The sequence below is a fragment of the Bubalus kerabau genome, chromosome 6, assembly GCF_029407905.1.
Source record: "Bubalus kerabau isolate K-KA32 ecotype Philippines breed swamp buffalo chromosome 6, PCC_UOA_SB_1v2, whole genome shotgun sequence".
NCBI classification, from domain to species: domain Eukaryota; kingdom Metazoa; phylum Chordata; class Mammalia; order Artiodactyla; family Bovidae; genus Bubalus; species Bubalus kerabau.
In genome coordinates, this window is record NC_073629.1 from 94,852,086 (window position 1) to 94,879,899 (window position 27,814).

Genomic DNA, 27,814 nt, shown 5'->3' on the forward strand with positions numbered 1-27,814 from the left:
TATTTATTTATTTATTTATTTTCTTTGAGTTCATTTTAATTAAATCCCCCTATTTAACAGAAATGGTTCAGAAAGAGGACTGGTCAGTTGTGAGTAATAACTGATGAGACCGAGGGGGATTTTTTCCCTAGGGTGGGCTTGTGGACACAAGAACCACCAGCCACTGACCATAACTGAGCTAATGCCATTGCCATGTAAACACTCTGCAAGAGGGGGAGGCTTTGGTGAGAGCAGTTAGCCATGGTCTCACTCTCAGAGAATCTTCTGTCCTCTCTGCCCCTTAAGTGCCTCATCCCTAAAACAGGCTGACTCCTCTTCTATCAGGTCTCAACTCAAATGTCACTTCCTTAGAGAGACTTTCTTTCTACAATAGCCCCTCCTCTAGTCACTTTCGGGCTTTCTTGGTGGCTCAGCAATAGAGAATTCGCCTGCCAATACAGGAGATGCAGGTTCAATCCCTGGGTCAGGAATATCCCTTGGAGAAGGAAATGGAAACCCAGTTCAGTATTCTTGCCTGGGAAATCCCATGAGCAGAGGAGCTGAGCAAGCTACAGTCCATGGGGTCACAAGAATCGGGCATGACTCAGAGACTAAACCACCCCCAGCCAGTCATTTTCTATCCCATCACTTTGTTGGACTATTTCCTTAAATGTGCTGATCACTAACTGAATTATGTTTTAGATTTTATTTCCTTATTTACTGTTTGTCTGTCCTTCTAGGATTCATATTCTTCATATGAGCAAGGGTTCTGTCTGTTTAGTTCACATTTGTGTACTCTGTGCCAGAAACACTAAGTGTTAGCACATACAAACAAATCTTTATAGAAAGAATGAATGAATGACATAATGATGAAGGACTAGTTGCAGAGGATGAATGATATGAACAGGCAGATGTCAGTAAAGAAGAGGATTTTCATGACAACAAGAGTTGTTCAAAGACAAAGCAATCTGCCTTGGAGGAGATTGTCTCCGCATCCTTGGAAATGAGCATCCCAAGGCTACAGAGGGAGTGCCCATGTTGGATGGTGGGGGAGGGATGATCTGAGGTTCATTTAGCTTCCCAGTAAAATCTTAATTAAATTTTGAGCCAAAACCCTGGTAGCAGGATGCTGTCTAGTCGTTGTCTGTGTCAAATTATGGACTAAGTATTCTCTAACAGCTAGGGAAAGAGAGGCCCAGAGGGCAGGGGAGGCAGAGATGAGGGAGTTTATAGTGCTAGATTCTGCTTCTGGGCTTCATGGGAAAGGCCTGACTGAGATGCTGATTGTTGTTATTCAGTCCCTAAGTCACGTCCAATTCTTTGTGACCCCATGGACTGCAGCACATCAGGCTTCCCTATCCTTCACTATTTCCTGGAGTTTGCTCAAACTCATATTCACTGAGTCGGTGATGCCATCCAACCATCTGATCCTCTGGTTGGCATGCTTAAAGCTAAATAAAATTAATGAAGACGGTTATGAATAATCATTTCCAATTCAGTTGCTGCTTTTACCACTGGGCTTTTGTTCCCCTTCTTCTGGGCCCCACTTCCCACTTCTCTTCCATTCTCATAGGGAATGGCACCACCCAAGTCACAAAACTCCCCTAGTTGCCTCCATTTCTTTTTCTCCCATCTATATCCAATTAGTTGCCAGATCTTATCTTTTTCATCCTTTTATGTCCCACTGCATCTCCCAGCTCAAGCTCATTCTCTCTCTCTCTTTTTTTGGTCACACTGCATGGCCTGTAGGATCTTAGCTCCCCAGCCAGGAATGGAGTCTGTGCCGCCTGCAGTGGAAGCGTGGAGTCTTAACCACTGGATCGTCAGGGAAGTCCCCTCATAATTTCTTTTGACATCACTGCACCAGCTTTCTCTCTGGTCTCCTTGTCCTCTGTATCTTGGAACCTCTGATCCATTTCCGCTGTATAAACTGAGTTCTTTCTAAAAACCATCACAGTATTATAAAGTAATTATCCTCCAAGCTGAGTTCTTTCGAAAGTATAAAGTGGACCAAGTGTTCCCTCTGGAGAAAGCAATATAACAGCTCCACATTGCCCTGATCTTTGAGTCCATCATCCTCAGCGTGGCTCCCCAGGCCCTGGCTGACCTCTGGCTCTGACTTACCTTTCTACCTCATTCATCACAGGTACTTTGCTCATCCTGTCTGTGCTTCCAGAGACTTACAATCCCTGAAGTTCCCTGAAGCCTTTGTATAATTGCATACCTTTGGGGCTTGGCTCATGCTAGCCCTTCTGCCTTGTTTCTTTCTCCCTGAGTTTAACTCCTACTTATCCATGAAGACTCAGCTTAAGTCTCAACACTGCATCCCAGCATGGGGCCTAACGCTTAGGCTCCTCCCCATTGATGTGTTCCACAGTGAGAAAATAGCCACGTCTTGCCAAATGTGGCTGATTTTAATCTTGGCTTTCCCTACTTTCAGTAGCTAAGAAACCATTGGCTACTTAGTTCTTCCTCTCATCCAGGATGGCATGAATCAATCCCCGCTTCACAGGTTTACTGTGAAAGTTGAATGAGATAGTAGATGTGAGAAATCTTTTGTGAATATCTATATAACTATTTATTCAGCAAATATCCCTGACCCCTTCTAAGAATGATCTAGGAGATCATGTTGGGTTGCAGCTTGGCCTATGCTTTTGTGAACTCAGATAAGTGGGTCTTAAAACCTGCTATCTTTGATGGACCCTGAGCATCTTGGATCAGGGACTATTTGTTGTGTGGGTGAGGGAGTGAATGAATGAGTGAATTCAAGGTAGTGGGAGAAACTGAGACAAATTCAAGGCAATGTTATGGAACAGGTTACACTCTGGGAACTAAAAGTAATTTAATGTTGCTGGAGCTTAGGGCGAGATGGGGGCGTGTCCACTAATGAGACCAGAAGGTCATAGGGGCCAGACCACAAGAGGCCATATGTGCATATTAAACAGATTTAAACTGGGTTAGGAAGAGTCCTCTGCTGCAGTGTTGGAGTGTGGTTACATGAGAAGTTTGGAGGCTACTGTGGGTCTAGGACAGTGAGAAGGCTGTGGCCATGCAGCGGCAAGGAAGGGATGGAATGGAGCACAGGAAGTAGTACAGGTGGGTTTTGGTGAAGGACTGGTAGGATGGGCAAGAGAGAGGGGTGGTGGGTAGGACTGGGTTCTGACTGTTCACATGCTGAATGCTGTGTGTGTGTGGTGTGTATGTGTATGATTCCACCCAATGGGAACAGCAGTGTGCCCTGGTGATGGGGCAGTGTCCTCACTGTGCATTTTCATTTATTTTACAAATGAAAAGGCTGAGGCACAGAGAAGAAAGAAGGGCTGATTAGTGCAAGAAGTGGTGTTTGAAATACTTAACCATTTTTTCTCATTATCCAAATCTGTTCCCATCCCTGTGGTAGATTGGTTAAAGGCCACAGATTCCTCCCATCTCTATTCATGCCTCTTTGTAAAGTGACTTTGCTCTTCTCAATCAAAGCCCTTTGAATCTGGGCCAGGCTTCTGACTTGATTTGGCCAATAGAATGCAGCATATGGGATGTTTTGCAGTTTCTGAGGCTAGGCCTCAATAGATTGTGTCTTCTGCCCTGCTGTCTTGGAACACTGCCCCGAGACCACCATGTGAACTGGTCTGGCCTGCCAGTGGATTAGAAGCCTCCTGGGAAAAAACTAAAGCACTCAGCCCTTGGCCAGCACCAACTGCCAGACCTAGGGGTGACCTTCCAGCTGAATGCTGTTCAAAAATGATCTGAGATAGTAATAAAATCTGCAAATGAACACATCCAGCCACCCACAGAATTGTGAGAAATAATAAATTATTGCTGTTTAACCCACTGAACTTTGGGGAGTGATTCTCATGCAGAAAAGCATAACTTGAAGGAACTTCTCTGTTCCCATTACCAGTGACTGGCTCCACTGTCTACCTGGTTGTTTCTGCACAGTCCCTTTCCCCAACATCTTTCATTTAATCTGCCACCAGGTCCTAAATACACACTGGATCCCTCTACCTCCCACTTCCCCATGCCTTGACATGAGTTCTGGTCCTCTTCATCTCTCATCTGGATTATTACAGCAATCTCTAACTGGGTTCCCTCTCTTCCTTTCTCCCTGCTCCCTACCCTTCCCACTCCATCTATCACACCCACCACAGTCAGAGCTATCTTTCCTTTCTTTTTTTTCTAATGTAATTTGCAGCCTGTGCGAGTATGTGTGTGTTCAGTCATGTCTGACTCTTTGAGACCCCATGGACTATTGCCTGCCAGGCTCTTCTGCCCATGGGATTCTCCAGGTAAGCATAGTGGAGTGGGTTGCCATTTCCTCCTCTAGGGGATCTTCCTGACCCAGGGATTAAACCTGCATCTCTTACTTTGGTAGGCAGATTCTTTACCCCTGAGCAACCGACAAAGCCCCAGAGCTGTCTTTTGTACATGCATATATAACCAGGATACTCCATTGCTTCAAACCTTTTGCTTGTAAAGTAAATTCCCAATAATGTGATTTCCAAGGCCTTAGACCAGCCAGCCTCTGTTTCTTTTTCCATCCCTGTCTTCCACCACTCCTCTCATGAACCTTATGTTTCTAGAGCTGCTTTAGACATTCTGGTGACTTCCAGGCACCTGCACCAGTTTCTCTGTTATATGAGGCAACCTGCTAAAGAGGTCAGAGAAAAACACTCAACTTGCCAACAGATCTACATTCCTAGGCTGGCTATGAGGGACTCACACTGGGGTACAGATCTGAACCTTGTAAAGATTTGAACATTCCAAGTGACATCCACACTTAAGCTACTACCTTCTTCTGTTCAGTTCAGTCGCTCAGTCGTGTCCAAATCTTTGCAACCCCATGAACCACAGCACGCCAGGCCTCCCTGTCCATCACCAACTCCCGGAGTTCACCCAAACCCATGTCCACTGAGTGGGTGATGCCATCCAACCGTCTCATCCTCTGTCATCCCCTTCTCCTCCTGCCCTCAATCTTTCCCAGCATCAGGGGCTTTTCAAATGAGTCAGCTCTTCACATCAGGTGGCCAAAGTATTGAAGTTTCAGCCTCAACATCAGTCCTTCCAATGAACACCCAGGACGGATCTCCTTTAGGATGGACTGGTTGGATCTCCTTGCAGTCCAAGGGACTCTCAAGAGTCTTCTCCAACACCACAGTTCAAAGCATCAAATCTTCACTGCTCAGCTTTCTTTATGGTCCAGCTCTCACATCCATACATGACTACTGGAAAAACCATAGCCTTGACTAGATGGGCATTTGTTGACAAAGTAATGTCTCTGCTTTTTAATATGCTGTCTAGGTTGGTCATAACTTTCCTTCCAAGGAGTAAGCGTCTTTTAATTTCTTGGCTGCAGTCACCATCTGCAGTGATTTTGGAGCCCCCCAAAATAAAGCACCCACTGTTTCCACTGTTTTCCCATCTATTTGCCATGAAGCGATGGGACCAGATGCCATGATCTTAGTTTTCTGAATGTTGAGCTTTAAGCCAACTTTTTCACTCTCCTCTTTCACTCTCATCAAGAGGCTCTTTAGTTCTTCTTCACTTTCTGCCATAAGGGTGGTGTCATCTGCGTATCTGAGGTTATTGGTATTTCTCCCAGCAATCTTGATTCCAGCTTGTGCTTCCTCCAGCCCAGCGTTTCTCATGATGTACTCTGCATATAAGTTAATAAGCAGGGTGACAATATACAGGCTTGATGTATTCTTTTCCTGATTTGGAACCAGTCTGTTGTTCCAAGTCCAGTTCTAACTGTTGCTTCCTGACCTGCATACAGGTTTCTCAAGAGGCAGGTCAGGTGGTCTGGAATTTCCATCTCTTTCAGAATTTTCCACAGTTTATTGTGATCCACATGGTCAAAAGCTTTGGCATAATCAATAAAGCAGAAATAGATGTTTTTTCTGGAACGCTCTTGCTTTTTTGATGGCCCATCGGATGTTGGCAATTTGATCTCTGGTTCCTCTGCCTTTTCTAAATCCAACTTGAACATCTGGAAGTTCACTACTTTCTTGCCTTTTCTTTTTTCCTTTCTTTCTTTTTGAAATTGAAGTATAGTTGATGTAAAATGAGGGTAAGTGATTGATTATCATTCAATAAAAAGCATCACTTGTATATGTCATGTGCAAACTAGGAGCAAAAGAAGGCTGACTACTCTGACAACTAGAAAAGATATAAGGAAATTTTGTTCGTAGGACTCTTAACCCCAATGGTGTTTTACCAAGCAACCATGATTCTGCAATCTAGTAGGAAGAGCTCTTGACTTGGAGTCAGACAGACCTGATTCAAATCTGGTTCTTCCATTTATCATATGTGTGACCCTGGAAAGTCATTTAAGTTTTCTGACGTCTATTTCCTCATTTATAGAAAGGGAAGGCAATCCATACCTTGCATGATTGCACTGAGGACTAAATGAGACAAAGATATGAGTTAATCCAGTATATTTTAAGGTCTTAATGATTATGATTGTTAGCCAGTCTGATCCTAGGCCAAAGGTAGAATTTTGTCTTTCTTCTTATTCTTACTTGGCATTTAGATCTAGAAGTGGAGACGGCCCAATATAATATGATTTGTTCTGTATTCTCTCTGGTAATCACTTGCTAATCAATAGAGAGGCACAATGATACAGCCCAAATGTCAGATATGACCTTCTTGCCCCTTTAAGATCTAAATGCAATGAGTCTGAACCTCAGTTTTTACATTTTATTGCTCTTGTCAGCTGGAAGACATCCTGAAGTTTTCTGCAAATTCCACAAGACTTAATGCTCCCATAGTCTCTGCTACTACTCTCCTTTTTCAACTCAGAATAACAAAGCCCATTGCTCAATTTTCCTAGTCACTCAGTCATACAACTCTTCTCTCTCAGGAAGCATTCCTAAGTGTATTGGCCTTTACTGAAGTGTTGAGAGTCACAGAAGATGATTACATTATATGTGTGACAAACAACTTCTCCCATTTAATGTATTCCAGTGCTTAAACACCCTCTGTTTACCCACCATGGGAAGGTTACTTCTGACCCTTTATCCATGCAGCACCTACCCTTACACTGATTTTCTTACTCATTTTTTTCCTTTCCCCTTCCCAGCTCTCTTTATTACTCCCCCCCCTCCTCATTTTGCTAAGTAAATTCCAAATTTCTTTCCTTTTTTGCACTGAGCAAGTGAGTGTCTCCCTTCTCCTCTCACACTTACATATCCACACTTCTCAAGGCCCTAAACAGGACAAAAGGACCTCTCTACGTTAGAGTTTATCCTTCTTGGAAGGCAGTTGTTAAAAAAGAGTGTTTTTGGTTCTGTTACAACCACAATGTTTCCTATTTATTGAGGGCTTACTATGTGCCTGGCACTCAGTCAAGTGCTTTCCAGTAGCTATCCCATTTTCTTATTTGATCTTCACAACATTATTACTATTTCTACAAATAACAATGAGGTGCATGTGTCAGAAAAATCAGATAATATACCTAAGGTCACACAGCAAGTAACTGTGTGGAACAAGGATTAAAAACTACATCTGTCTGGTTCTAAGTTTGTGCACTTTACTACATGCAAGGGAAGAAAGAGAAAGTGATGAGAAGACCTGAGGCAATGTAAACCAATACCATCTGGTCTCCTATTGTCTCTCAACCCCAAAAGGGTGGGTTTTTTGTGTTATCTCATTATTCCTGTGAAGAATGAATAGTTATTATCATGACACCCATTTTGAAAATGAGAAAACTCAAGTAAGACAGTGCAGGAGCAGGCAGCATAGGATATTTGATTTTAAGATCACAGAGGCACTAGTTCTGGGTGATTAAGAAGTTCAAGGTATGACCATGGGAGGGAAAGTGAAGAGGAGACCAAGGACTGAAGGATCAGGCAACCACATGGCTACCAAAGGCACCAGGAGGGTGGCAGGACAGAGCTAATGCGAATGACCATGAGCCAGAGGTTGGAATCTTCAATGCAGTGGAGCAACTGGGGGTCAGTGATGTCCTTGATAAGAGGGATGGGAAGGGGTGTGTCTGGAGACCAAAGGAGAAGCAATTTTTGTACAAGGGTGGAGGTAGTAATGCTAACCCCACCTCTTGGTTCTGTGGTGTGTGGAGAGTAGAGAAGTGAGAAGCCTTCCTGCAGAAGGTGGCAAGAGAAGTCCTGGAGGACTGTCAAGCATTAATAAAGGCAAAGAAGTAATCTGAGTATGGTCTGAAGAAGCAGAGGGTGTAGCAAAGTTTGTTGGCAAAAGAACAGGATTCTAGAGGGCACAGTGGGAAGGGCTGTCAGGACGTGGATGGTGGGAAGGTGAGTGAAAGGGAGGGGGTGGAGAAGCTCCGAAGAGCTCAAACATGAGTCTGAGAGAGAAGTCAGACAACCAGAGGGGCTGTCTTTTGGGTGGCTCCTTGGACCAGAGAGACAAATTGTAGATAATCATAATGGAATGTATGGAAAAAATGTTTTGATATCTGACTCTGTTGTCTAAGGTTTTTTTTTTTTAAATTGATATATAGTTAATTTATAACGTAGGGTTAGTTTCAAGTGTATAGCAAAGTGATTCAGTTACATAAACATATAAATCACTTTGCTGACAAAGGTCTGATTAGTCAAAGCTATGGTTTCCAGTAGTCCTGTACAGATGTGAGAGTTGGACCATAAAGACGGCCAGGTGCCAAAGGATTGGTGCTTTCGAACTGTGGTGCTGGAGAAGACTCTTGGGAGTCCCTTGGACAGTAAGGAAATCAAACAAGTCAGTCCTAAAGGAAATCAATCCTGAATATTCATTGGAAGGACTGATGCTGAAGCTGAAACTCCAACAGTGTGGCCACCTGATGCGTAGAACAGACTCACTGGAAAAGACCCTGTTGCTGGGAAAGATGGAGGGCACCAGGAGAAGGGGACAACAGAGGATGAGATGGTTGGATGGCATCACCAACCCAATAGACATGAGTTTGAGCAAGCTCCGGGAGATAGTGAAGACAGGGAAGCCTGGCAAGCTGCTGTTAATGGGATCGCAGAAAGTTGGACAAGACTGAGCAAGTGAACAACAATAGACCTCTAAGATGTGAGAAGGGGGATGACTATGGGGAGGGATTATAATTCTAAACCAAACGTGGCAGCTGGTTCCTGTGACTTCAGGAAGATTGAAATGAAGTCCAGGTCTGTATGGAAGGATGGGATGCTATTTAATTGTTATACCTGCCGTCTCTGGAAGAGCTGGGACTTTCTAATGACAAGGAAAGAACATTTTCTCACTCCAGGCTACTGCTGGTAATGGAGAGCCATTGGAAATGTTTTGTTTGTTTCATAAGGGTGGAGGTAACATGGTGACATATAGAACAATCACTCAAACTGCTGATGTAGACGGTAGATTGAAGAATGGAGGCAGGGAGACCCACTGGGAGGCTGTTGCTTTAGTTCAAGCAAGAAGTGATGAGGCCTGAACCAGGGTGAGAGCGGTGGAGATGGAGAGGAAGGGAAGGGATAGGATACCTTGAAGTGAAGTGAAGTGAAAGTCGCTCAGGAGTGTCCGACTCTTTGTGACCCCAGGGACTGTAGCCTGCCAGGCTCCTCTGTTCATGGGATTTTCCAGGCAAGAATACTGGAGTAGGTTGCCATTCCCTTCTCCATAGAATACCTTATGGAGGCGTTATTACCAGACTGATGGGATGTAGGGTGTGAAGGAGTGCATAGGGTATACAACAATGCCCAGGTTTCTGGCTTCGCTTCCACGTAGACAGCCATCCAGATCCTGCCTCTCTCCGCGGGCTTCTTTGAGTACGAAATGATAAATGCACAGGCAAGAGCTTTAGAAATGGCAGAGCTACAAACCCATCATCATCTACTTTATCATCAAAGCCCTTTGATAACCTTACTAAGTTCAGTCTATGGAACGAGGCGTGAGAATTAAGATAAATCACGATAGTCAACCAGGTATTGGGGATCCTCGGGTCCCCAAGAAACCTCTTATCTCCTACACCTGCCGGGAGCCGAGGGCCAGGCGAAAGCGGGCTCCGCCCCTGGGCGGGGCATGGGTGGGGCCTGGAAGCGGCCGTAACCCAGCCCAGCTGCAGCCCGAGCCTCTGCCCGAAGTCGCCGCGGAGGGGATCGGACCCGCCCCGCCCCGCCCCCCACTCCCTGCTCCGCGAACCCGCTGCGCCTTCTGCCTCCCGCCGCCAGGTCCAGCGGTTCCGCGGCGCTGCCAGGGAGCGAGCCGCTCGTCCTCACCCGGAGTCCCAGGTAAGGGGCGCGGCCCGGCAGCCCGCCTGGGGCGTACCTGGGACCGATCCCCGGACCGGGGCGCGGGGCACAGTGAGCGGGCATTGAGAAGGAGCACAGGGCAGCGGAAGGGGCACCAAGAAGAAGGGGCCAGGGGAGGCCACTAAGGAAGGGTACCGCGGCAGTGAAGGGGCACGTAACCCGGGCAGGGGCCCTGAGGAGCGTCTACCCGGGCTTTGAGGGCCGCGAGGGGAGCTCCAAAGGCAGGGGCAGCGGGATCGGAGGAACAAGAAAGAGGGCGCCGGGGCTGAGGAGAAGGCTGAGCGGCAACTGGAGCGCAGCGAAGGCTGGTTGAGGGGGAAACTGGGGGGAGGGGGATGGAGGCGGGGGAGATGTAAGAAGGGAGCTGAGAGGGGCCGTGAGGGCAGAGGGTACCGAACAGCCGAGGGGCGGGGAAAGGGGTGTTGAAGCGAAGAGATTAGGGACAGCGAGGGAGGGGAGGCGTGGAAGTGAAGAGCTAAGGGGAGGGGAGTGGGTGGTGGGGGTCGTTTTGAGATGGAGGAGTGAGACGAGGAGGGGAAGGCGCGCTGGGCGGGAGAGGGGTGATGGGCGGGGAGAAGGTAATCTGAGTGTGGTGTGGAGCGGAGCCCAGCTGGGTATGGGCAAGGTGGGTAATTGGAGTGGGGGCTTGGAAGTGGGAAGCTAGGAAGAATGAGAAGGTGGGAGGCAAGGCTAGGTCTATCCAGGCTGCAGAGAAAGCGGGTGGGGAGCTGGTGAAGGGAGAGTCCTGGCCTTGGATATGGACTGTGGGAGCCTGAATTCTGGCTAGAGGTGGGCTGTGGAGAGGCACTGCAGTTTAGCAGGGGGTTGGGGGAACTGTCCTGGAACTTGGAGAGTTTAGGGTGGTGGATGGGCTGGGTCACGGTGCAGAGAAAGCCAGGTGTGGGTTGTGGTGTGAGAGTGGGAAGATGATGAGGGCCCAGAGTGGAGTCCAAGAGCATCCAGATGCTAGCCCTGTCTTAGCTACTCACAAGCTGAGGAGGTGGTGCAAACACTGGACCCTATTACACTGCTACTTGGAATCAGAGACAAGAAGAGAATCATTGACAGGGAAATTCATCCACAGGCGGACTCTTGTTTTAGAGTCCAAGTGTAGGAAGAGATTTTTAGGGAGGGCAAGGTGGCAGCCTCCGGCAGCTAGTAGAGGTGCGGAGGGGAGTGAGAAAAGGACAGGGACATCCATCTCAACTACATGGAATCCAGATGGAAAAGGGTACGGGATAGTAAAAGGAGCTGGATGTGTTCGTGTGCACAGGTGTGTGCCCACCTGTTCTACTCATATAAACGGAGGAAGACAATGGAAGTCTGTGAAAAGCCGCCTATGGTATAAGGAAGCCCTGGTGCTGTGTTGTTGCTGTTTAGTTGCTCACTTGGGTCGGATTCTTCGTGACCCTGTGAACTGCAGCCTGCCAAGTTCCTCTGTCCATGAGATTTCCCAGGCAAGAATACTGGAGGGGGTTGCCATTTCCTCCTCCAGCGGATCTTCCCAACTCAGGGGTGGAACCCATGTCTCTGCATTGGCAGGTGGATTATTTACCACTGAGCCACCGGGAAAGCCCCTGGTGCTTGTTTGCAGGAGCAAAGACATTATGCTGGAGGATGGTGGGTCAGGGAAGTCTTTGAGGTCATGAAGGATTTAGCTAGCTGGAGGAAAGTATGTTCCAATCAGAGGAAACAGTAAGGAAGAAGGCAAAAATCTAAAATGATCTCCAACCCAAGAAATAAATCTCCAGTTTCTTAAGGATTATGATGTGAAGGGAGGCACCAGTAACCTGTAGAGGATGTTTGAAAAGGTTTTCCCTCTAAGCTGGAATTCCTATGGTTTCTCTTCATCTCCCCAGAGCACAGCGGAGATGGCACACAGTAGGTGCTCAATGAATGTTGACTGAATGAATAATTGAGCTGTGGTTTTGCTCTTGCCTCGATTTCCTCACCTACTCCCAAGAATTGTTGTGAGAATCAAATATAATTTGGGTGAAAGAGCTTCATAAACTGTAAAACACTGTATAGAAGAGAGAGGGCACTGACGTTATTATGCAGGTTTGCCTACATTATTGGAGAAGGCAATGGCACCCCACTCCAGTTCTCTTGCCTGGAAAATCCCATGGACGGAGGAGCCTGGTAGGCTGCAGTCCATGGGGTCGCTAAGAGTCGACACGACTGAGCAACTTCACTTTCATTTTTCACTTTCATGCATTGGAGAAGGAAATGGCAACCCACTCCAGTGTTCTTGCCTGGTGAATCCCAGGGACAGGGGAGCCTGGTGGGCTGCCATCTATGGGGTCGCACAGAGTCCGACACAACTGAAGTGACTTAGCAGCAGTAGCAGCAGCCTACATTATGATGGTGGTCATATCAACCGCTCTCTCTCTCCAGCCTGGAGAAGGACGTAAACATTTATCAAGCATCTGTCATATGCAAGGTGGAATACACAATGAAAACGCCTGGTAGAGTGCCTGGCATTTAGTAGTAGGTGGTCACTAAATGATAGCTATTACAATAGTTTCTGTGGCTCTAAGAGGTCAGGGGAAACAATGAGGAGGTGGGCTGGGCTGGGCTGGTGGTGGGGAATGGTTTCAAGAAAGGTTGAATCAGAAAAGCGAGTGGAGTATGGCTTTAGGGAGGAGATTGTGTATAGCAGGGTGAAGTTCAATTGTCTAACTCCCAATAGGAAGACAAAATTACATTTATTGAGCACCCGCTATGTGTCAAATAGCAGCATATCTGTATGCCTTACCAACATTGAGTGAACTGAAAGTGTTAGTTGCTCAGTCGTGTTGGACTCTTTGCAACCTATGGACTGTAGCCTGCCAGGCTCCTCTGTCCATGGAATTCTCCAGGCAAGAGTACTGAACTGGGTAGCCATTCCCTTCTCCAGGAGATCTTCCCAACCCAGGGATTGAACCTGGGTCTCCCCCATTACAGGCAGATTCTTTACCGTCTGAGCCACTAAGATTGACTGTAATCCTCCCAACAATGGTTATTTTACAAATGAGGAAACTGTCTTACTCATGCAAAGTTTCTTGCCAAGGTCTCATAGCTAATAAATGCTGGGCCTGGAAACTGAATCTAGCCTGTTTGTTTGGAATCCCAAGCAATTTCCACTACCCAGGATGACTTGGTAGAAGAAAACATGAAGCACACAGACAAAAAAATGTTTTTGGAAAGGAGTTATAAAGCACTGTCATATACTAGTTTTAATTCTTCCAGTAGTTTGCCCAAAAGTCATTTTATTAACTCATTTTATAGCTAAGGAAACTGAGACCCAGGGTGTGATCTGCCTGAGGTTACACAATTGCTTAGAGAGCCAGGGCTCAGTCCAGGTGTCTCTGACTTAATCCTGTGCTCCTTCCATCAAAGGGAATTTCCTCCGTGTACCTCTCCACAATGTGTATTCAGTTGATCTCTTGCTGCATTTTAGGGCTGTCTCCTCTCCTTCCCCCTTTCATGGCTGAAGTTGGCCTCTTCCTTAGTCGATCAGACTCAAAGTGTTATTTTTCACACCAGTTCTCCTAGGAGCCATTTCCTTCTTCCCCCCAGCCTGGAACCAGAGATGACTTCCTGGATGGTCCCTGGGCCTTCATCTGTATTGCTTGTCACGAAGAGCAAGAGCTCTATCATTTATGTGACTGTCACAAAAGAGAGGGAAGATCTGATTGATGCTTATCTGACAAATGCAGTTCTGCATTGACCTGTCTGCTCAGATCTGCCTCAGGCAGCTGCCTGCTGGGGTGATTTTTACCTCTCTTTTGAATGTCTGTGTAGCCCCTGCCTTCCTTTTGAAAAGATCTCCTTGGGGGCTCCCATCTGAACCTATCTTCCAGCTGAACTCAGCTCTCTGCCTCTCCCAGTTCTCACACCATCTTCTGGGAAAGCTGCACTGTGTGCGCATAAGCAGAGGTTGACAGTACAGTATGGCAAATGCTAGGAAAGAGATCTCAGGGTGCTGGGGATGTTCTTCTTTTCTTTTTAAATTATGTCTGTTTATTTTTAATTGATTGAGAATGGCTTTACAAGACTGGTTTTGATTTCTGCCACACTGGGGATGCTTTTCTATTCACCCTAAAATTGTTGTGGGCTTTCCCAGTGGCTCAGTGATAAAGAATCCGCCTGCAATGCAGGAGTCACAAGAGACACAGGTTCGATCCATGGGTCAGAAAAATCCCCTGGAGGAGGGCATGGCAACCCACTCCAGTATTCTTGCCAGGAAAAAAAACCTCATGGACAGAGGAGCCTGGCAGGCTACAGTTCATGGAGTCACAAAGAGTCGGACACAACTGAGCACGTATGCAGTCAAATTGATGTGGTTTTTATTTTCTTTAAGCCCAGTCCAATCTGAAAGTCATCAGATGACAGAATATCTAGTAATGATGCTCCAACTGACTTGCTGTGTGACCTTTGACAAATCAGTTCTCTTTGTGGAGCCTTGATTATTTTTTCCCCTGAAAATGAAGGGAGTGTATCAGACCAGGAACTGAAACTGTTTTTTTTTTACTCTTGGCTCACACCTATGGCAGACATAGCTAATAAAGGCAGGCACTTTACCTGCTAATCCTACACAAGGCCAGTATAGTTTTTTCCATACACTGTACGTATGAAGCACCCTTATACACATTTTCTTATTTAAAAATCATAGCAGCCTTCTGCAGTAGGTAATATGATCACATCATAGATGAGGACACTGAAGCTCAGAGTTTAGGTTACTTGTCCAATTTCATACACTGAGTTACTACAAAAGCTTGGGACCAAGAGCCAGACTTTTTTGTTATGATAAAGCTGCCACTCTAAAATCTCTTCTAATTCCAGAAATCTAAGAGTGCAAGCAGCTGCATAAGAAAAATGAAGAAACCAATAATACAACATTTACATCAAAGTTTGGCACACGGCAAACGCTCAATAAACGTTTACAGAAAGGAGTAACATGTCCAAGGATTTAATCTAGATTCAGTGTTGACAGGGTGTAAGGATAAATAAAACTCAGCTGAATCCAGAAGGAGGGATAGACAGTTAATTGTCAAATAAGCTCAAATTATGGAGCCCAGATCAGGGAGGGGGCACTTGACTACAGAAGTGAATTAAAGAAACCAGTGAATTAATATTTACTGAGTACCTCCCATAGGTCAAGAAACCACACCAGCTTATTTACATATGATAAATGTTCACTCTGTTGGTACCATCACTTAGTGAAGTAGGTGGTATTTTCTTGGTTTCAAGGTAAAAATACTGTGGCTTAGAGAGCTGATATAACACACCCAAGAATTCAGCCAAGGAATAGAGCAGGGATTTTTACTTTTCCCTTATTAGAGCATAAAGTGAAGTTGCTCAGTCGTGTCTGACTCTTTGTGACCCCTTGGACTGTAGCCTACCAGGTTCCTTCGTCCATGGGATTTTCCAGGCAAGAATACTGGAGTGGGTTGCCATTTCCATCTCCAGGAGATCTTCCTGACCCAGGGATTGAACCAAGGTCTCCTGCATTGTAGGCAGGCACTTTACCATCTGAGCCACCAGGGAAGTCCTTATTATAGCACGGTACTAAGCTAATCTCAGCTGTTAGCTGTGAGTCCTGGACAGATCCTCATAATTTCTGGCTCTTAGTTCCTTTCTTGCTCCAATGGGAATAATAATCACTGCCCTTCCAATTTAATCTTCCAGGTCTATTTATAGGGTAAAATAAGATCAAGGAAATGAGTAAGGATTAAATCTGTGTTTTAGTAAAGTTATTTTTTGACCAGAAGATCTCTCTCTTCTCACTTCTGGAGATCTCTCCTAAGGAAATAAATTGTTGTGTTGTTCAGTTGCTAAGTCATATCCGACTCTCTGCTGCCTCGTGGACTGCAGCACACCAGGCTCCTCTGTCCCCTACTATCTCCCAGAGTTTGCTTCAATTCATGTCTGTTGAGTTGGTGGTACTATCTAACCATTTCATCCTCTGTCATCCCCTTCTGCTTTTGCCTTAAATCTTACCCAGCATCAAAATCTTTTCTAGTGAGTCAGCTCTTCCCATTAGGAGGCCAAAGTGTCAGAGCTTAAGCTTCAGCATCAGTCCTTCCAGTGAATATTCAGGCTTGATTTCCTTTAGAATTGACTGGCTTGATCTCCTTGCTGTCCAAGGGACTCTCAAGAGTCTTTTCCAGCACAACAGTTCAAAAGCATCAATTCTTTGGTGCTAAGCCTTCTTTTGGAGAAGGCAATGGCACCCTACTCCAGTACTTTTGCCTAGAAAATCCCATGGACAGAGGAGCCTGGTAGGCTGCAGTCCATGGAGTCGCTAAGAGTCGGACACGACTGAGCGACTTCACTTTCACTTTTCATTTTCATGCATTGGAGAAGGAAATGGCAACCCACTCCAGTGTTCTTGCCTGGAAAATCCCAGGGATGGGAAGCCTGATGGGCTGCCATCTATGGGGTCGCACAGAGTCGGACACAACTGAAGCGACTTAGCAGCAGCAGTAGCAGCAGCAAGCTTTCTTTATGGTCTAATTCTCACATCTGTACATGACTAATGAAAAAATCATAACTTTGACTATACAGACCTTTGTTGACAAAGTGATGTCTGTGCTTTTTAATATACTATCTAGTTTTATTGTAGCTTTCTTTCCAAGGAGCAAGCATCTCTTAATTTCATCCTGTAATCAGTCTGCAGTGATTTTGGAGTCCAAAAAAATAAAATCTGTCACTGCTTCTACTTTTCCCCCTTCCATTTGCCATGAAGTGATGGAACTGGATAGTTTTTTGAATGTTGAGTTTTAAGACAGCTTTTTCACTTTCCTCTTTCACCCACATCAAAAGGCTCTTTAGTTCCTTTTCACTTTCTGCCATTAGAGTGGTATCATGTGCATATATGAGGTTGCTGCTGTTTCTCCTGGCAATCTTGATTCCAGCTTGTGATTCATCCAACCCAGCATTTTGCATGATGTACTCTGTATATAAGTTAAATAATCAGGGTAACAATATATAGCCTTACTGTACTCCTTTCTCAATTTTGAACGAGTTAGTATTTCCATGTCTGGTTCTAACTGTTTCTTGACCCACATACAAGTTTCTCAGGAGGCAGATAAGGTGGTCTGGTATTCCCATCTCTAAGAATTTTCCATAGTTTGTTGTGATCCACACAGTCAAAGGCTTTAGCACAGTCTTAATGAAGCAGAAATAGATGTTTTTCTGGAATTCCTGTGCTTTCTCCATGATGCAACGAATGTTGGGAATTTGATCTCTGGTTCCTCTGCCTCTTTGAAACCCAACTTGTACATTTGGAAGTTCTCCATGCATGTAGTGCTGAAGCCTAGCTTGAAGGATTTTGAGCATAACCTTGCTAGCATGTGAAATGAGAGTAATTATATGGTAGTTTAAACATTCTTTGGCATTGCCCATCTTTGGGATTGGAATGAAAACTGACTTTTTCCAGTACTGTGGCCACTGCTGAGTTTTCCAAATTTGCTGACATATTGAGTACAGCACTTTAACAGCATCATCATTTAGGACTTTAAAAAGCTCAGCTGGAATTCCAGCACCTCTACTAACTTTGTTCGTAGTAATGCTTCTTAAGACACACTTCACTTCACATTTCAGGATATCTGGATCTAAGTGAGTGATAACCACACCATCATGGTTATCTGGGTCATTACGACCTTTCTTGTATAGTTCTTCTGTGTACTCTTGCCACCTCTTCTTGTAACAGTGACCAAAACCATCTCAAAGAAAAAGAAATGCAAATAGGCACAGTGGTTGTCTGAAGATGCTTTACTAATAGCTGAGGAAAAAGAGAAGTGGAAGGCAAAGGAGAAAAGGAAAGATATGCCCAACTGAGTGCAGAATTCCAGAGTATAGCAGAGTATAACTTTTCAATAAACATTGCTGAGAAATAAGAGGAGAATGATACAGTGGGAAAGACTAGAGATCTCCTCAAGAAAATTCAATATATCAAGGGAACATTTCATGCAAGGATGGGCATAATAAAGAAGTAAATAGGAAAGAGAACAAATATTTATGTAAAGAAATGGTCACTCTAACTTAATTTATAATAATTGAGAACAGAAAAATAAATATACAACTTTAAAGAATTGGTCATGTGACACAACCATAGGGTTAAATAAGGTGTAGTCAATTGAAACGATATTTACAAGGAATTTTTAAAGTCTCAGTAAGATGTTTATGATATAATGTTAAGTGAAAAGGAGTAGGATACAAAACTAAAGATCTCAGCTACTAAAATACACATGGAAGAGTCTATGTATACACATAGACTCGAGAGTATGGTATGCTGTCATTTATATATATATATAAAGTATGAATAGACTTCTATGCTTATATATGCAAAGACTATCTTTGAAGGATACATAAATTGTTAACATGTTTGCCTCTGGGGAGAGGAACTAGAGATTGGGAATCAGGGGTGGAAGCAAGACTTACTTTTCACTGTAAACCTTTAGGTTCCATATTACTTACTTTTTATGCTGAAAGTTAAGAAAATAATGCAAATGACAAATGGTGATAAAATAATAGTAATTTTACTATATGATAACTTGCAAATTGTAAAGTTTAAATTATTTTTAGTGTAATATAAATGTTTTCAATATATATTATTTATATATGATATATATAAAGAGTAATGCATACACTGGTTTATTATAAAAGTATAAAAGGATACAACTTAGGAACAGCCAGGTGGAAGAGATGCATAGGGCAGGGTATGGGGAAAGGGAGGTCTTGGAGCTTCCATGGCCTCTCCAGGTGTGCCACCCTTGCAACACATCAATGTCATCACCAGCCTGGAAGATGTCCACCCCATTTGGTTAGGGTTGTTTACGAAGACTTCGTTCCTGCAGGCGTGATTGATTAAGTCATCAGCCTTTAGTCATCAACTTGATCTCCAGCCCTTCTTCCCTCCCCAGAGGTTAGCGGGTGATGCTGAAAGTTCCAATCCTCTAACTGTGTGGTTGGTTCCTCTGGCAACAAGCCCCTACTCTGAGGTTGTCCTGGAGCCCCAGTCATCAGTCATCTCATTAGCATACAACAAGACACTTAATCACTTGCACTTCCAGAGATTCCAAAGGCTTCAGGAGCTCTGCCTGGAACCAGGTACCCAGACCAAATACGTATCTTTTATTATATCACAGTACTCAATAAATGGTAACGGTTACATGGTTATTGTCACTATCATGTCCCTCATGGAAAATAATGAGTACTTAACAAGTATTTACTGATAATATTAAGGCCCAGGTATACCACAATATATATACTGTTTAAATTAAATAATAAGATATAATTTCAAAATAGATGATACTCTGGTGTGTGAAAAAATAAAGGAGGAAATGTACTTCAAATATTAACGATGGCAGTTTCTGAGTGGATGGGGTATCTAGTAATTTAAAATTTTTCTTTTTTATAGTCTTGTGTTTTTCCCTAACATTTAATAATGGATATATACTTTCAAAGGTGAAATTTTCTCTTGTAAACAAACAAAGATGACCGGTAGCAGAGCGGAGGATGGTGTGAGGTCGTTGTGATTGCTTCCCTTGTCTTAGATAGAAAAAAAGCATAATTCCTTTGACTTGCCAGTTCTTGAAATGAGCTCTGCATCTTGTGCAATGAAAAACTGAAAAGTTCAGGCTATGAGACAGTTGGATCAGGCCAATTGTTCCCCTCCAATCTCACCTTCTTCTTTCGTGTAAATGCTATGTATGAGTCTCCAAGTGTCCTGAGCATGTTCCACACCTGCCTAGTGAGCCCTGCCAAGGGGCAGGCTGATACAGTGGTGGGCGTGTAGGTCCCAATAAAGCCTTGAGAGCTGGGAGAAAAAGAGAAGGAAGAGCAGAAGCCACTGAAGGCTTGTGGTGGCCTATTTAAGGAAGTATTATTAAGGGCTGCTAATAATCATACATATTCATCTGGCTTTTCTTCAAGAGAGCTTTTCACCTTCTGCATTTGTCAGCTTCTTATCTTTATAGCTCACCTGAGAGGCCCAGAGAGATAAATCCATCTCTCTTTCTTTTCCTTTGAGGAAAAGGCAGGAATTCCTAAAGAGGATGACACTCTGGACATCTTATGTCAGGGTTGTCCTTCCGCCCTCCTCTTGACTACACACCCCGCCCACCTGAGTACCCAGTGTTAAGCAGAAGGAGTGATGGCAGGTGAAGAAGTAGGGTCTCTGCAGAAAAAGAAATAAAAAAGCAAGTAAGACTATGGGGTCAAGTGCTCGATTATGGATGGCTTTCAGACTCAAATCATTCTAGAAAAGGAGAGGATAGTGGCAGGACTGTGAGTGCTGAGGTCTCAGGGAAGGTCTGGCATGTAATAAATACTTGCCAGAGGAATGAATGAACAAATGAACAGGTAAATAAATGAAGGAGCTAGGCTTTGAAGGATTTGGAATAATAATAACTTATATTCACACCTGTTGGGATTTACCAGCTTATTAAGATCTTACTCCTTGTTTTCTCATTTGAGTCCTGTAATAGCCCTGTGAGAAAAGCAGGGCAGAAATTGTTCTCCCCATTTTCCAGATTATGAGATTGGGCCCCAGAGTGGTGATGTGACTTTTATTAATTCAGTATACGTTTACTGAGTGCTGATTACATACTAGGACTTGTGCTGAAACTAGAGAAATACATTAAGAAATGAAATACATTAGGTCCAAGATGCTTGGTCTAAAGGAGAAGCTGGAATAGTAAACAGTTCTGAAATGATACAAGGGCTATTGGAGCGCACTGGGAGCCTAGGGCCAGGAGTGCATCCTCTGCCCTGCCCAGGGGAAGTGAACCTTCACATGGATCTGCAAGGTTGAACAGGAGTTTGTTTGAAGCAGAAGAGTATTGTGGGCAGAAAGAATACATAGCTAAAGGGACAGAAGCAAGAAATAACAGCGTATTTGGAGTGGAGTATAATTTGGTATGGGCTTCCCTGGTGGCTCAGTGATAAAGAATCCACCTGCTAATGCAGGAAACACGGGTTTGATCCCTGGGTTGGGAAGATCCCCTGGAGAAGTAAATGACAATCCACTCCAGTATTCTTGCCTGGGAAATCCCATGGACAGAGGAGCCTGGTGGGCTACAGTCTGTGGGGTTGCAAAAGAGTTACATGATTTAGCAACTAAACCACAACAACAACAACATAATTCTATAAAAAGTAGCACAGGTTGGTAGGGAGAAGCCTTAGGGGAAGGTAAAATTTAGAGAATTTATTCTTTGGTTGGTTGGTTCTTTGTCAAGTTGAAAAGTTTGGGCTTGATCTTTAGAACTATAGGGAGCCATAAATGTTTTTGAAACAGGAGAATGAGAGCCCTGTGTTGGCTTTTCCTGGAATGCTCAAACATTTGCTATCTTGACCTTCCTCCCTCTAGCCACTCCAAAACTCAGCTTAGGAGCTGTCTCCTACAGGAACCTCTCCTTGACCGCCATGTCTTCAGGCTGGGTTAGGTGCTTCTGATGAGCTTCCTCAGCCAAGGCTTCCCTCTGTCTTATCACTTATCCACTGCTTTGTTACTCTGTGTTTGAATTTTTACTCTAGTCTGCGGCCACTCAGAGGTCAGACACCATGTCTGATTCATATTTGTATTCTTTGTGCCCAGCACAGTACTTGACTCAGAACAGTGTGCTCAGTAAATATTTGCTGAAGGAATATTTGGGAGGAGCTGGTTCCACCCCAATCCTGGGTTCCACCCCAATCCTGAGATAACATTTGGGGCAGGTTCAGTGCAGGGGTGATTCTGAGTAGTGTATTTCCTCAGTGATGCTCGGGTGGGGAGTGAGTATGTGAATGGGTGTGTGACCATTAAAAGTTAGGTGACTCAGAGTGACACTGGAGATGTGTTCCTGAGTGACCACAGGTCTCTCCTGCAGATGGCTTCAGTGACTGATGGTAAAGCCGGAGTCAAAGATGCTTCTGACCAGAATTTTGACTACATGTTCAAACTGCTCATCATTGGCAACAGCAGTGTCGGCAAAACTTCCTTCCTCTTCCGCTATGCCGATGACACCTTCACCCCAGCCTTCGTCAGCACCGTGGGCATCGACTTTAAGGTGAAGACAGTCTACCGCCACGAGAAGCGAGTGAAGCTGCAGATTTGGGTGAGTCCTGGGCATCTCGGGCAGAAGTGTCCCAAGAGCTGACTCGCTTGCTAGTACAACGGCTGGGCAGTGGGGCCAGTTTAGAACTTTGCTGGGGTTTATGACATTAGGCCCCAGTGCTATTGCATGTCTGGCCCCTGGACTGTCCCTTGCTGATTTTATACATTTGCTCTCATCTGGGGACTCAGTTGCTTCTGCTGCTTAACTGTCCAAGAGGTTTTATCCTGGATTATACAGACAAGTGACCAAGAGTCTGGGCTTTGGAGTTATAGGCCTGGATTCAGATTTCAGTTTTGCCAATTACTAGTCATGGAACCTGGACTAAGTTACTTAATCTCTCTAGGCCAGGCTTTCCTCTTTGGGGATTATAATGACATCTATATCATAGGGTTGGTGAGTGCTTAGCATAGTTTCTGGAACATAATAAATGTACAGTAAATGTTAGCTACTGTGTCCATAATCTATCACTGTGTAATCACCTTAAAACTTGATGGCTTAAAACAACAATTCATTAACACACAGTTTTATGGATTGAATATTTGGGAGTGGCTTGGTTTCTGGCTTGCGATCTATTATGAGGTTGCTGGCAGATGTTGGTTTGGGTTGCAGTCATCTGAAGGCTTGAGTGGACCTGGAAGATTCCTTTCCAAGGTGGCTTACTCATGTGTCCGGCACTGGCTTTAGTAGGAGACCTTTGTTCCTTCCTACATGTCTCTCTTCATACAATGTCTTAATGACATGGAGCTAGCTTATCCTAGGGGGAGAGATCCAAGAAACCAAACTGGAAGTGGTGATGTCTCTAATTAGAGTATGCTGTTGGTCACTAATTCAGTGTAGAAGGAACCTATACAAAAGTATAAGTCCTGGGAGGTGAGGATTATTGGGGACCATCTTGGAAACTGGCTACCACAGCTACTATTATTGGTATTTACCAGTGTACCAATAAAATATATACATATTTGAAATGATAATAGCAGCATGTACATCATATACTTTTTGATAATGAATTAGCATTGAGATTGGAAATTTTAAAAATCTGTGATTTAAAGTATTCAAAACGTATTATTTATTATCAGTCCACTCAACATTAATACATTGTGCATATATGTTATTAGTATAATCTGTATACAGTGCTTTTTGTTTTACAATTTTTTTCCATGTATTAATATTATCTCACAATCTCATGGGACAGATATTCAGAGCATAATTAATTTACCTTAAGTTGACCACGCAGCTACAAAGTGAGATTCCAACGCAGATCTTCTGATTCTAAAGTATGAGTTTTTTTTCTCTACACTGTGTCCATTAGGTATTATAGAGCCCATGTTTCCATTTGTGGTCATATTAAGTATTAATTTATATAAAGATAAAAGTTTATTTTGTTTATTTATTCTCTATTAAAAGCATCAAGGAATCATAAACCACTGGAAATGGGAGAAACTATGCAGGCCATTTAGTTCATTGGTTCTAGAAGTGTGGTGTCCAGATCAACAGCATCAGCACCATTGGAAATTTGTTAGAGATACAGAATCTCAGGTCCCTCCTCGCACCCAGAAAATCAGGAACTCTGGGGTATAGCCGAATAATGTGCTATAACAAACCATCCGGGTCTTTTGAGGTAGGCTAAAATTGAAGGACCACTGATCTAGTTTAACTACCTCATGGTGAGGATCAATCAGCATTTATTAAGTGCCTATTATGTGCCGGTGCTTCCATTTGTGTAGTCTGACATCCTCCCTGCAGCTGGTGCACAGAGGGGGCTGAAAGCACAGGATATTTGGGGCATGGCGAGCAATCCAGTGAAAATGGAGCAAGGCCGAGAAAGCGCCGGGAGGGGATGCTAAGAGAAATTTGCTGGAGAGGCTGTCGGGTGGCAGTTTGGGAGAGACCTTGCTGCTGCTGCTGCTAAGTTGCTTAAGTCGTGTCCGACTCTGTGCAACCCCATAGACGGAAGCCCACCAGGCTTCCCATCCCTGGGATTCTCCAGGCAAGAACACTGGAGTGGGTTGCCATTTCCTTCTCCAATGCATGAAAGTGAAAAGTGAAAGTGAAGTCGCACAGTCGTGTCCGACTCTTTGCGACCCCATGGACTGCAGCCTACCAGGCTCCTCCGTCCATTGGATTTTCCAGGCAAGAGTACTGGAGTGGGGTGCCATTGCCTTCTCTGTAGAGAGACCTTAGACAACAAATAAAAGGTTCTTGACATGGGTCAGAGGCTACATGCCTGATTATTCCTTAGGGAGCTGAAGAAACTTAATAGAGTTTATTATCTTTGAATACAAAATCAGTGTATACTAATATTTGCTATATGGATTGACACAGATGTCTTCATTTGATCTCCACATTAGATGATCGTATATCCTACACTCAAATACTCTTCAGGTAGAAGGAGACAGTCTATATTCTACGCTCAAACACTCTTCAGGTGGAAGGAGACAAGTCTGCCCTTCTAAGGGATTGGCAGTGGCGGCTCCCTCACTCTTTTATTCATTTTCAGCCTATTATGAGCTTTTGCAGTTTTCCTGTGCCTCATTAAGTGGATTTATTGATTGTACTGTTTTTAATGAAATGAACCCCCATGATATATATATGTAGCTTTAAAAGAAACCCACAAAGAAGCTTCTGATTGAGGACTATACTAATTATAGCGAGCCTAAGTGAGCACAGAAAATGGCTAGACATGTTTCCCCAACACCTAGCACAAGTTCAATGTTAGCCATGTTTTGAGGTAAAATCAATGACAATCTAATATGATCTGACATAAGCACATTGCTTTTGCTAAAAAAAAATTAGCAAAGATTTTTTTTGTGTGTGTATGTTTGTATGCATATGTACTTTCTGTAGCAGAAAATAAACATTTCTGTACTGTTCATAAATGCATTAAAATGTAAGCATTTGAATATTGCCTTTGTCATTGAAATGTATTTTAATACTTTTGTGTACTGAAGCAGGCAGATATATAGGCTTTGGCAAGTCACTCCACTTCTATGAGTAGATAATATCCTCAACTGTAAAGGTCTCACAGGTTTGTTGAGGGGAAGCCACACGTGATAACACAGTATTGTGCCTGGCACATACTAAGAATACAGTAGAAGTTAGGTTCTGTCCTCTCTCTGCTCCTGCCACTCATGCAGACAGTGACTGACTTCCCTCCCAAGGTTTCCCACCTGTGGTTCAGAAGTGCTGGAACAGCATCCAGGGATTCATTAGCACTGTATGAAGCGTTCAATTAAATTTCTCAAACTCATTCAGTCTCTCCCAGGGGATTTCAAAAAAGCCATTGTCGGGATGGAAGGTGGAGAGGGAACAAGAGGAGGTTAATATTGCTGAGCAGGACCATTCACAAAAGGAGTCGCTACCACCTCTGGGGGATCGTGAGGGTACTGACGGTGCCTTGTTTCCCAGCGTCCCTTGCCATATAAGTCCTTGAGAGCCTCTTCTCTGTCCGGAAAGGTTAATTATTGCGGACTAGAGAAGATAATCTGACTGAGGAGGTAAGGGTAGGGGCGAAATCTCATTAATAGAGAGTGAGAGCATGCACAGGTGTGGAGGGAGGAGGGAGAATTGGTAACTGCACAGCAATAGACCCGACTAGAGGCCACTTATTGCTCAGGTGCTAGTTGCCAAGCAACCCCTGGGGACCTGTGGGAAGAGAAGGGTGGGAGTTGGCCTTCCACTGCCTCCACGTGGAGCCCATTATGAGGGCTATTGGGTCTGAGGGAAGGGAAGAATCTGGGGGTCTGTGACATGATGGAGCCAACCCAGGAATCCTGGGTTTTAGTCCTGGCTCTGCCCTGCAGTGTGGTCATTGTGTGATCTGGAGTAACTCTTCCCCTCCCGTGTCCCCAAAGATCAAAAGGAGAAAATAATCCTCTCTCTTCTTGCCTCATGGGATGTTGTGAAGTTCAAGGGAAGATATAGAAAGGAAAGTCCAAGGAGAATTGTGACGCTTTGAGTAGATTGGGATTATGGATATTGTCAGCCATGTGAATCCTCCCTGTATGTGCTTTGAATCATTCTTTGTGTCTTCACATCTTCCCTCTGACCCAAGGAAGTAGTTATCTCCTTAAAGAATTGGTGGTTGGGCTTCTCTGGTGGCTCAGTGATAAAGAATCCACCTGCCAGGGCAGGAAGATATGGGTTTGATCTCTGATCCGGGAAGATCTCACAAGCTACAGGGTAACTAAGCCTATGCACCACAACCACTGAACCTGTGCTCAAGAGCCTGCGAGCCGCAAATGCTGAAGCCCATACGCCCTACAGCCTCTGCTCTGCCATGAAAGAAGCCACTGCAGTGAGGAGCCCATGCACCACAACTAGAGAGTAGCCCCTGTTCATCACAACAGCCCATGCAGCAATAAAGACCCAGCACAGCCAAAAAGAAATAAAATTATATGTATCTATGCATAGTTGCTCAGTCTTGTCTGATTCTTTGCGATCCCATGACCTTTAGCCGGCCAGGCTCCTCTGTCCATGGGATTCTCCAGGTAAGAATACTGAAGTGGCTTGCCATGCCCTCCTCCAGGAGATCTTCCCAACCCAGGGATCGAACCCAGGTCTCCTGCATTGCAGGCGGATTCTTTACTGTCTGAGCCACCAGGGATGTGTATATATACCCCACCAATACAGGTGGTTGAGCCCAGAGATGTCAAATTACTTGTGCAGAGCCAAACAGTAAACTCCATTCTTGTATTCATTCAGTAGACATTTATCTGGTACTCCCTCTGTGCTAGGCACTGTGCTAGCTGTGGGGAAATACTCTTTCTACTCCCTTGGAGTTTTCACTGAAGTAGGGGAGATAGACACTAAGTGTCATCGTTCAGTCGCTCAGTCGTGTCTGACTCTTTGCAGCCCTGTGGATTGCAACATGTCAGGCTTCCGTGTACATCACCAACTCCTGGAGCTTGCTCAAACTCATGTCCATCGAGTCGGTGATGCTATCCAACCATCTCATCCTCTATCGTCCCCTTCTCCTCCTACCTTCAATCTTTCCCAGCATCAGGGTCTTTTCCAGTGAGTCAACACTTTGCATCAGGTGGCCAAAGTAGACACTAAGTATATGAATGAAAAATATCTAATTTCATCTGTGATAAGGGCCATGAGGAAAAAAAAAATCAACTTATTTCAAACTCCAGCACTGAGGTGCTGAGCTCAGGAATCACTAAACTGTGACTTGGGTCTCGTCCCCAGCTTGCAACTGGGGCTCGGGCTCATTTCTATTCACAATTTAAAAGGCTCATTCCAGGCCTGGTCTCTGTCAGGGGATGCAATGGAAGGGGCCTCCACTGTGGAAGGTCAGGATGTCCTCTTTCTCACTCCCACTAGCAAGGCTTTTTTTTTTTTGGTGACCTTCTTGTCAGGAAGACTTAAAAATAGGTGTGTCCCTTGTGTCTGGGATTACTTGTTTAGAGACTGAGAAATGGACTGGCTGGCCCAGCATTTTTCTGTCGAGAGTTCAAGAATTCTGTGTTTTGTGAAGGATTTAAAGATCACTGTCCTCACTCCCGGGCTTGTCCTGGAATTGCTGTT

The 27,814-nt window shown here is 44.5% G+C and overlaps 1 protein-coding gene across 3 annotated transcripts in view; it reads left to right on the top strand.

Annotated features, from left to right (window-relative positions):
* Nucleotides 1–10,024: 10,024 nt before the first annotated feature.
* RAB3B (RAB3B, member RAS oncogene family) overlaps nt 10,025–27,814 on the top strand; it is a 69,826-nt gene continuing 52,036 nt past the window's right edge. For 2 of the 3 annotated variants that reach the window (XM_055585904.1, XM_055585908.1), the window contains exons 1-2: nt 10,050–10,181; nt 22,058–22,285. In XM_055585904.1, coding sequence (XP_055441879.1) covers nt 22,058–22,285 — 228 coding nt within the window. In that variant the 5' untranslated portion in view covers nt 10,050–10,181. Of the gene's footprint in view, nt 10,182–22,057; nt 22,286–27,814 lie in introns of all 3 variants that reach the window. The other variant, XM_055585909.1, reaches the window with a different exon arrangement.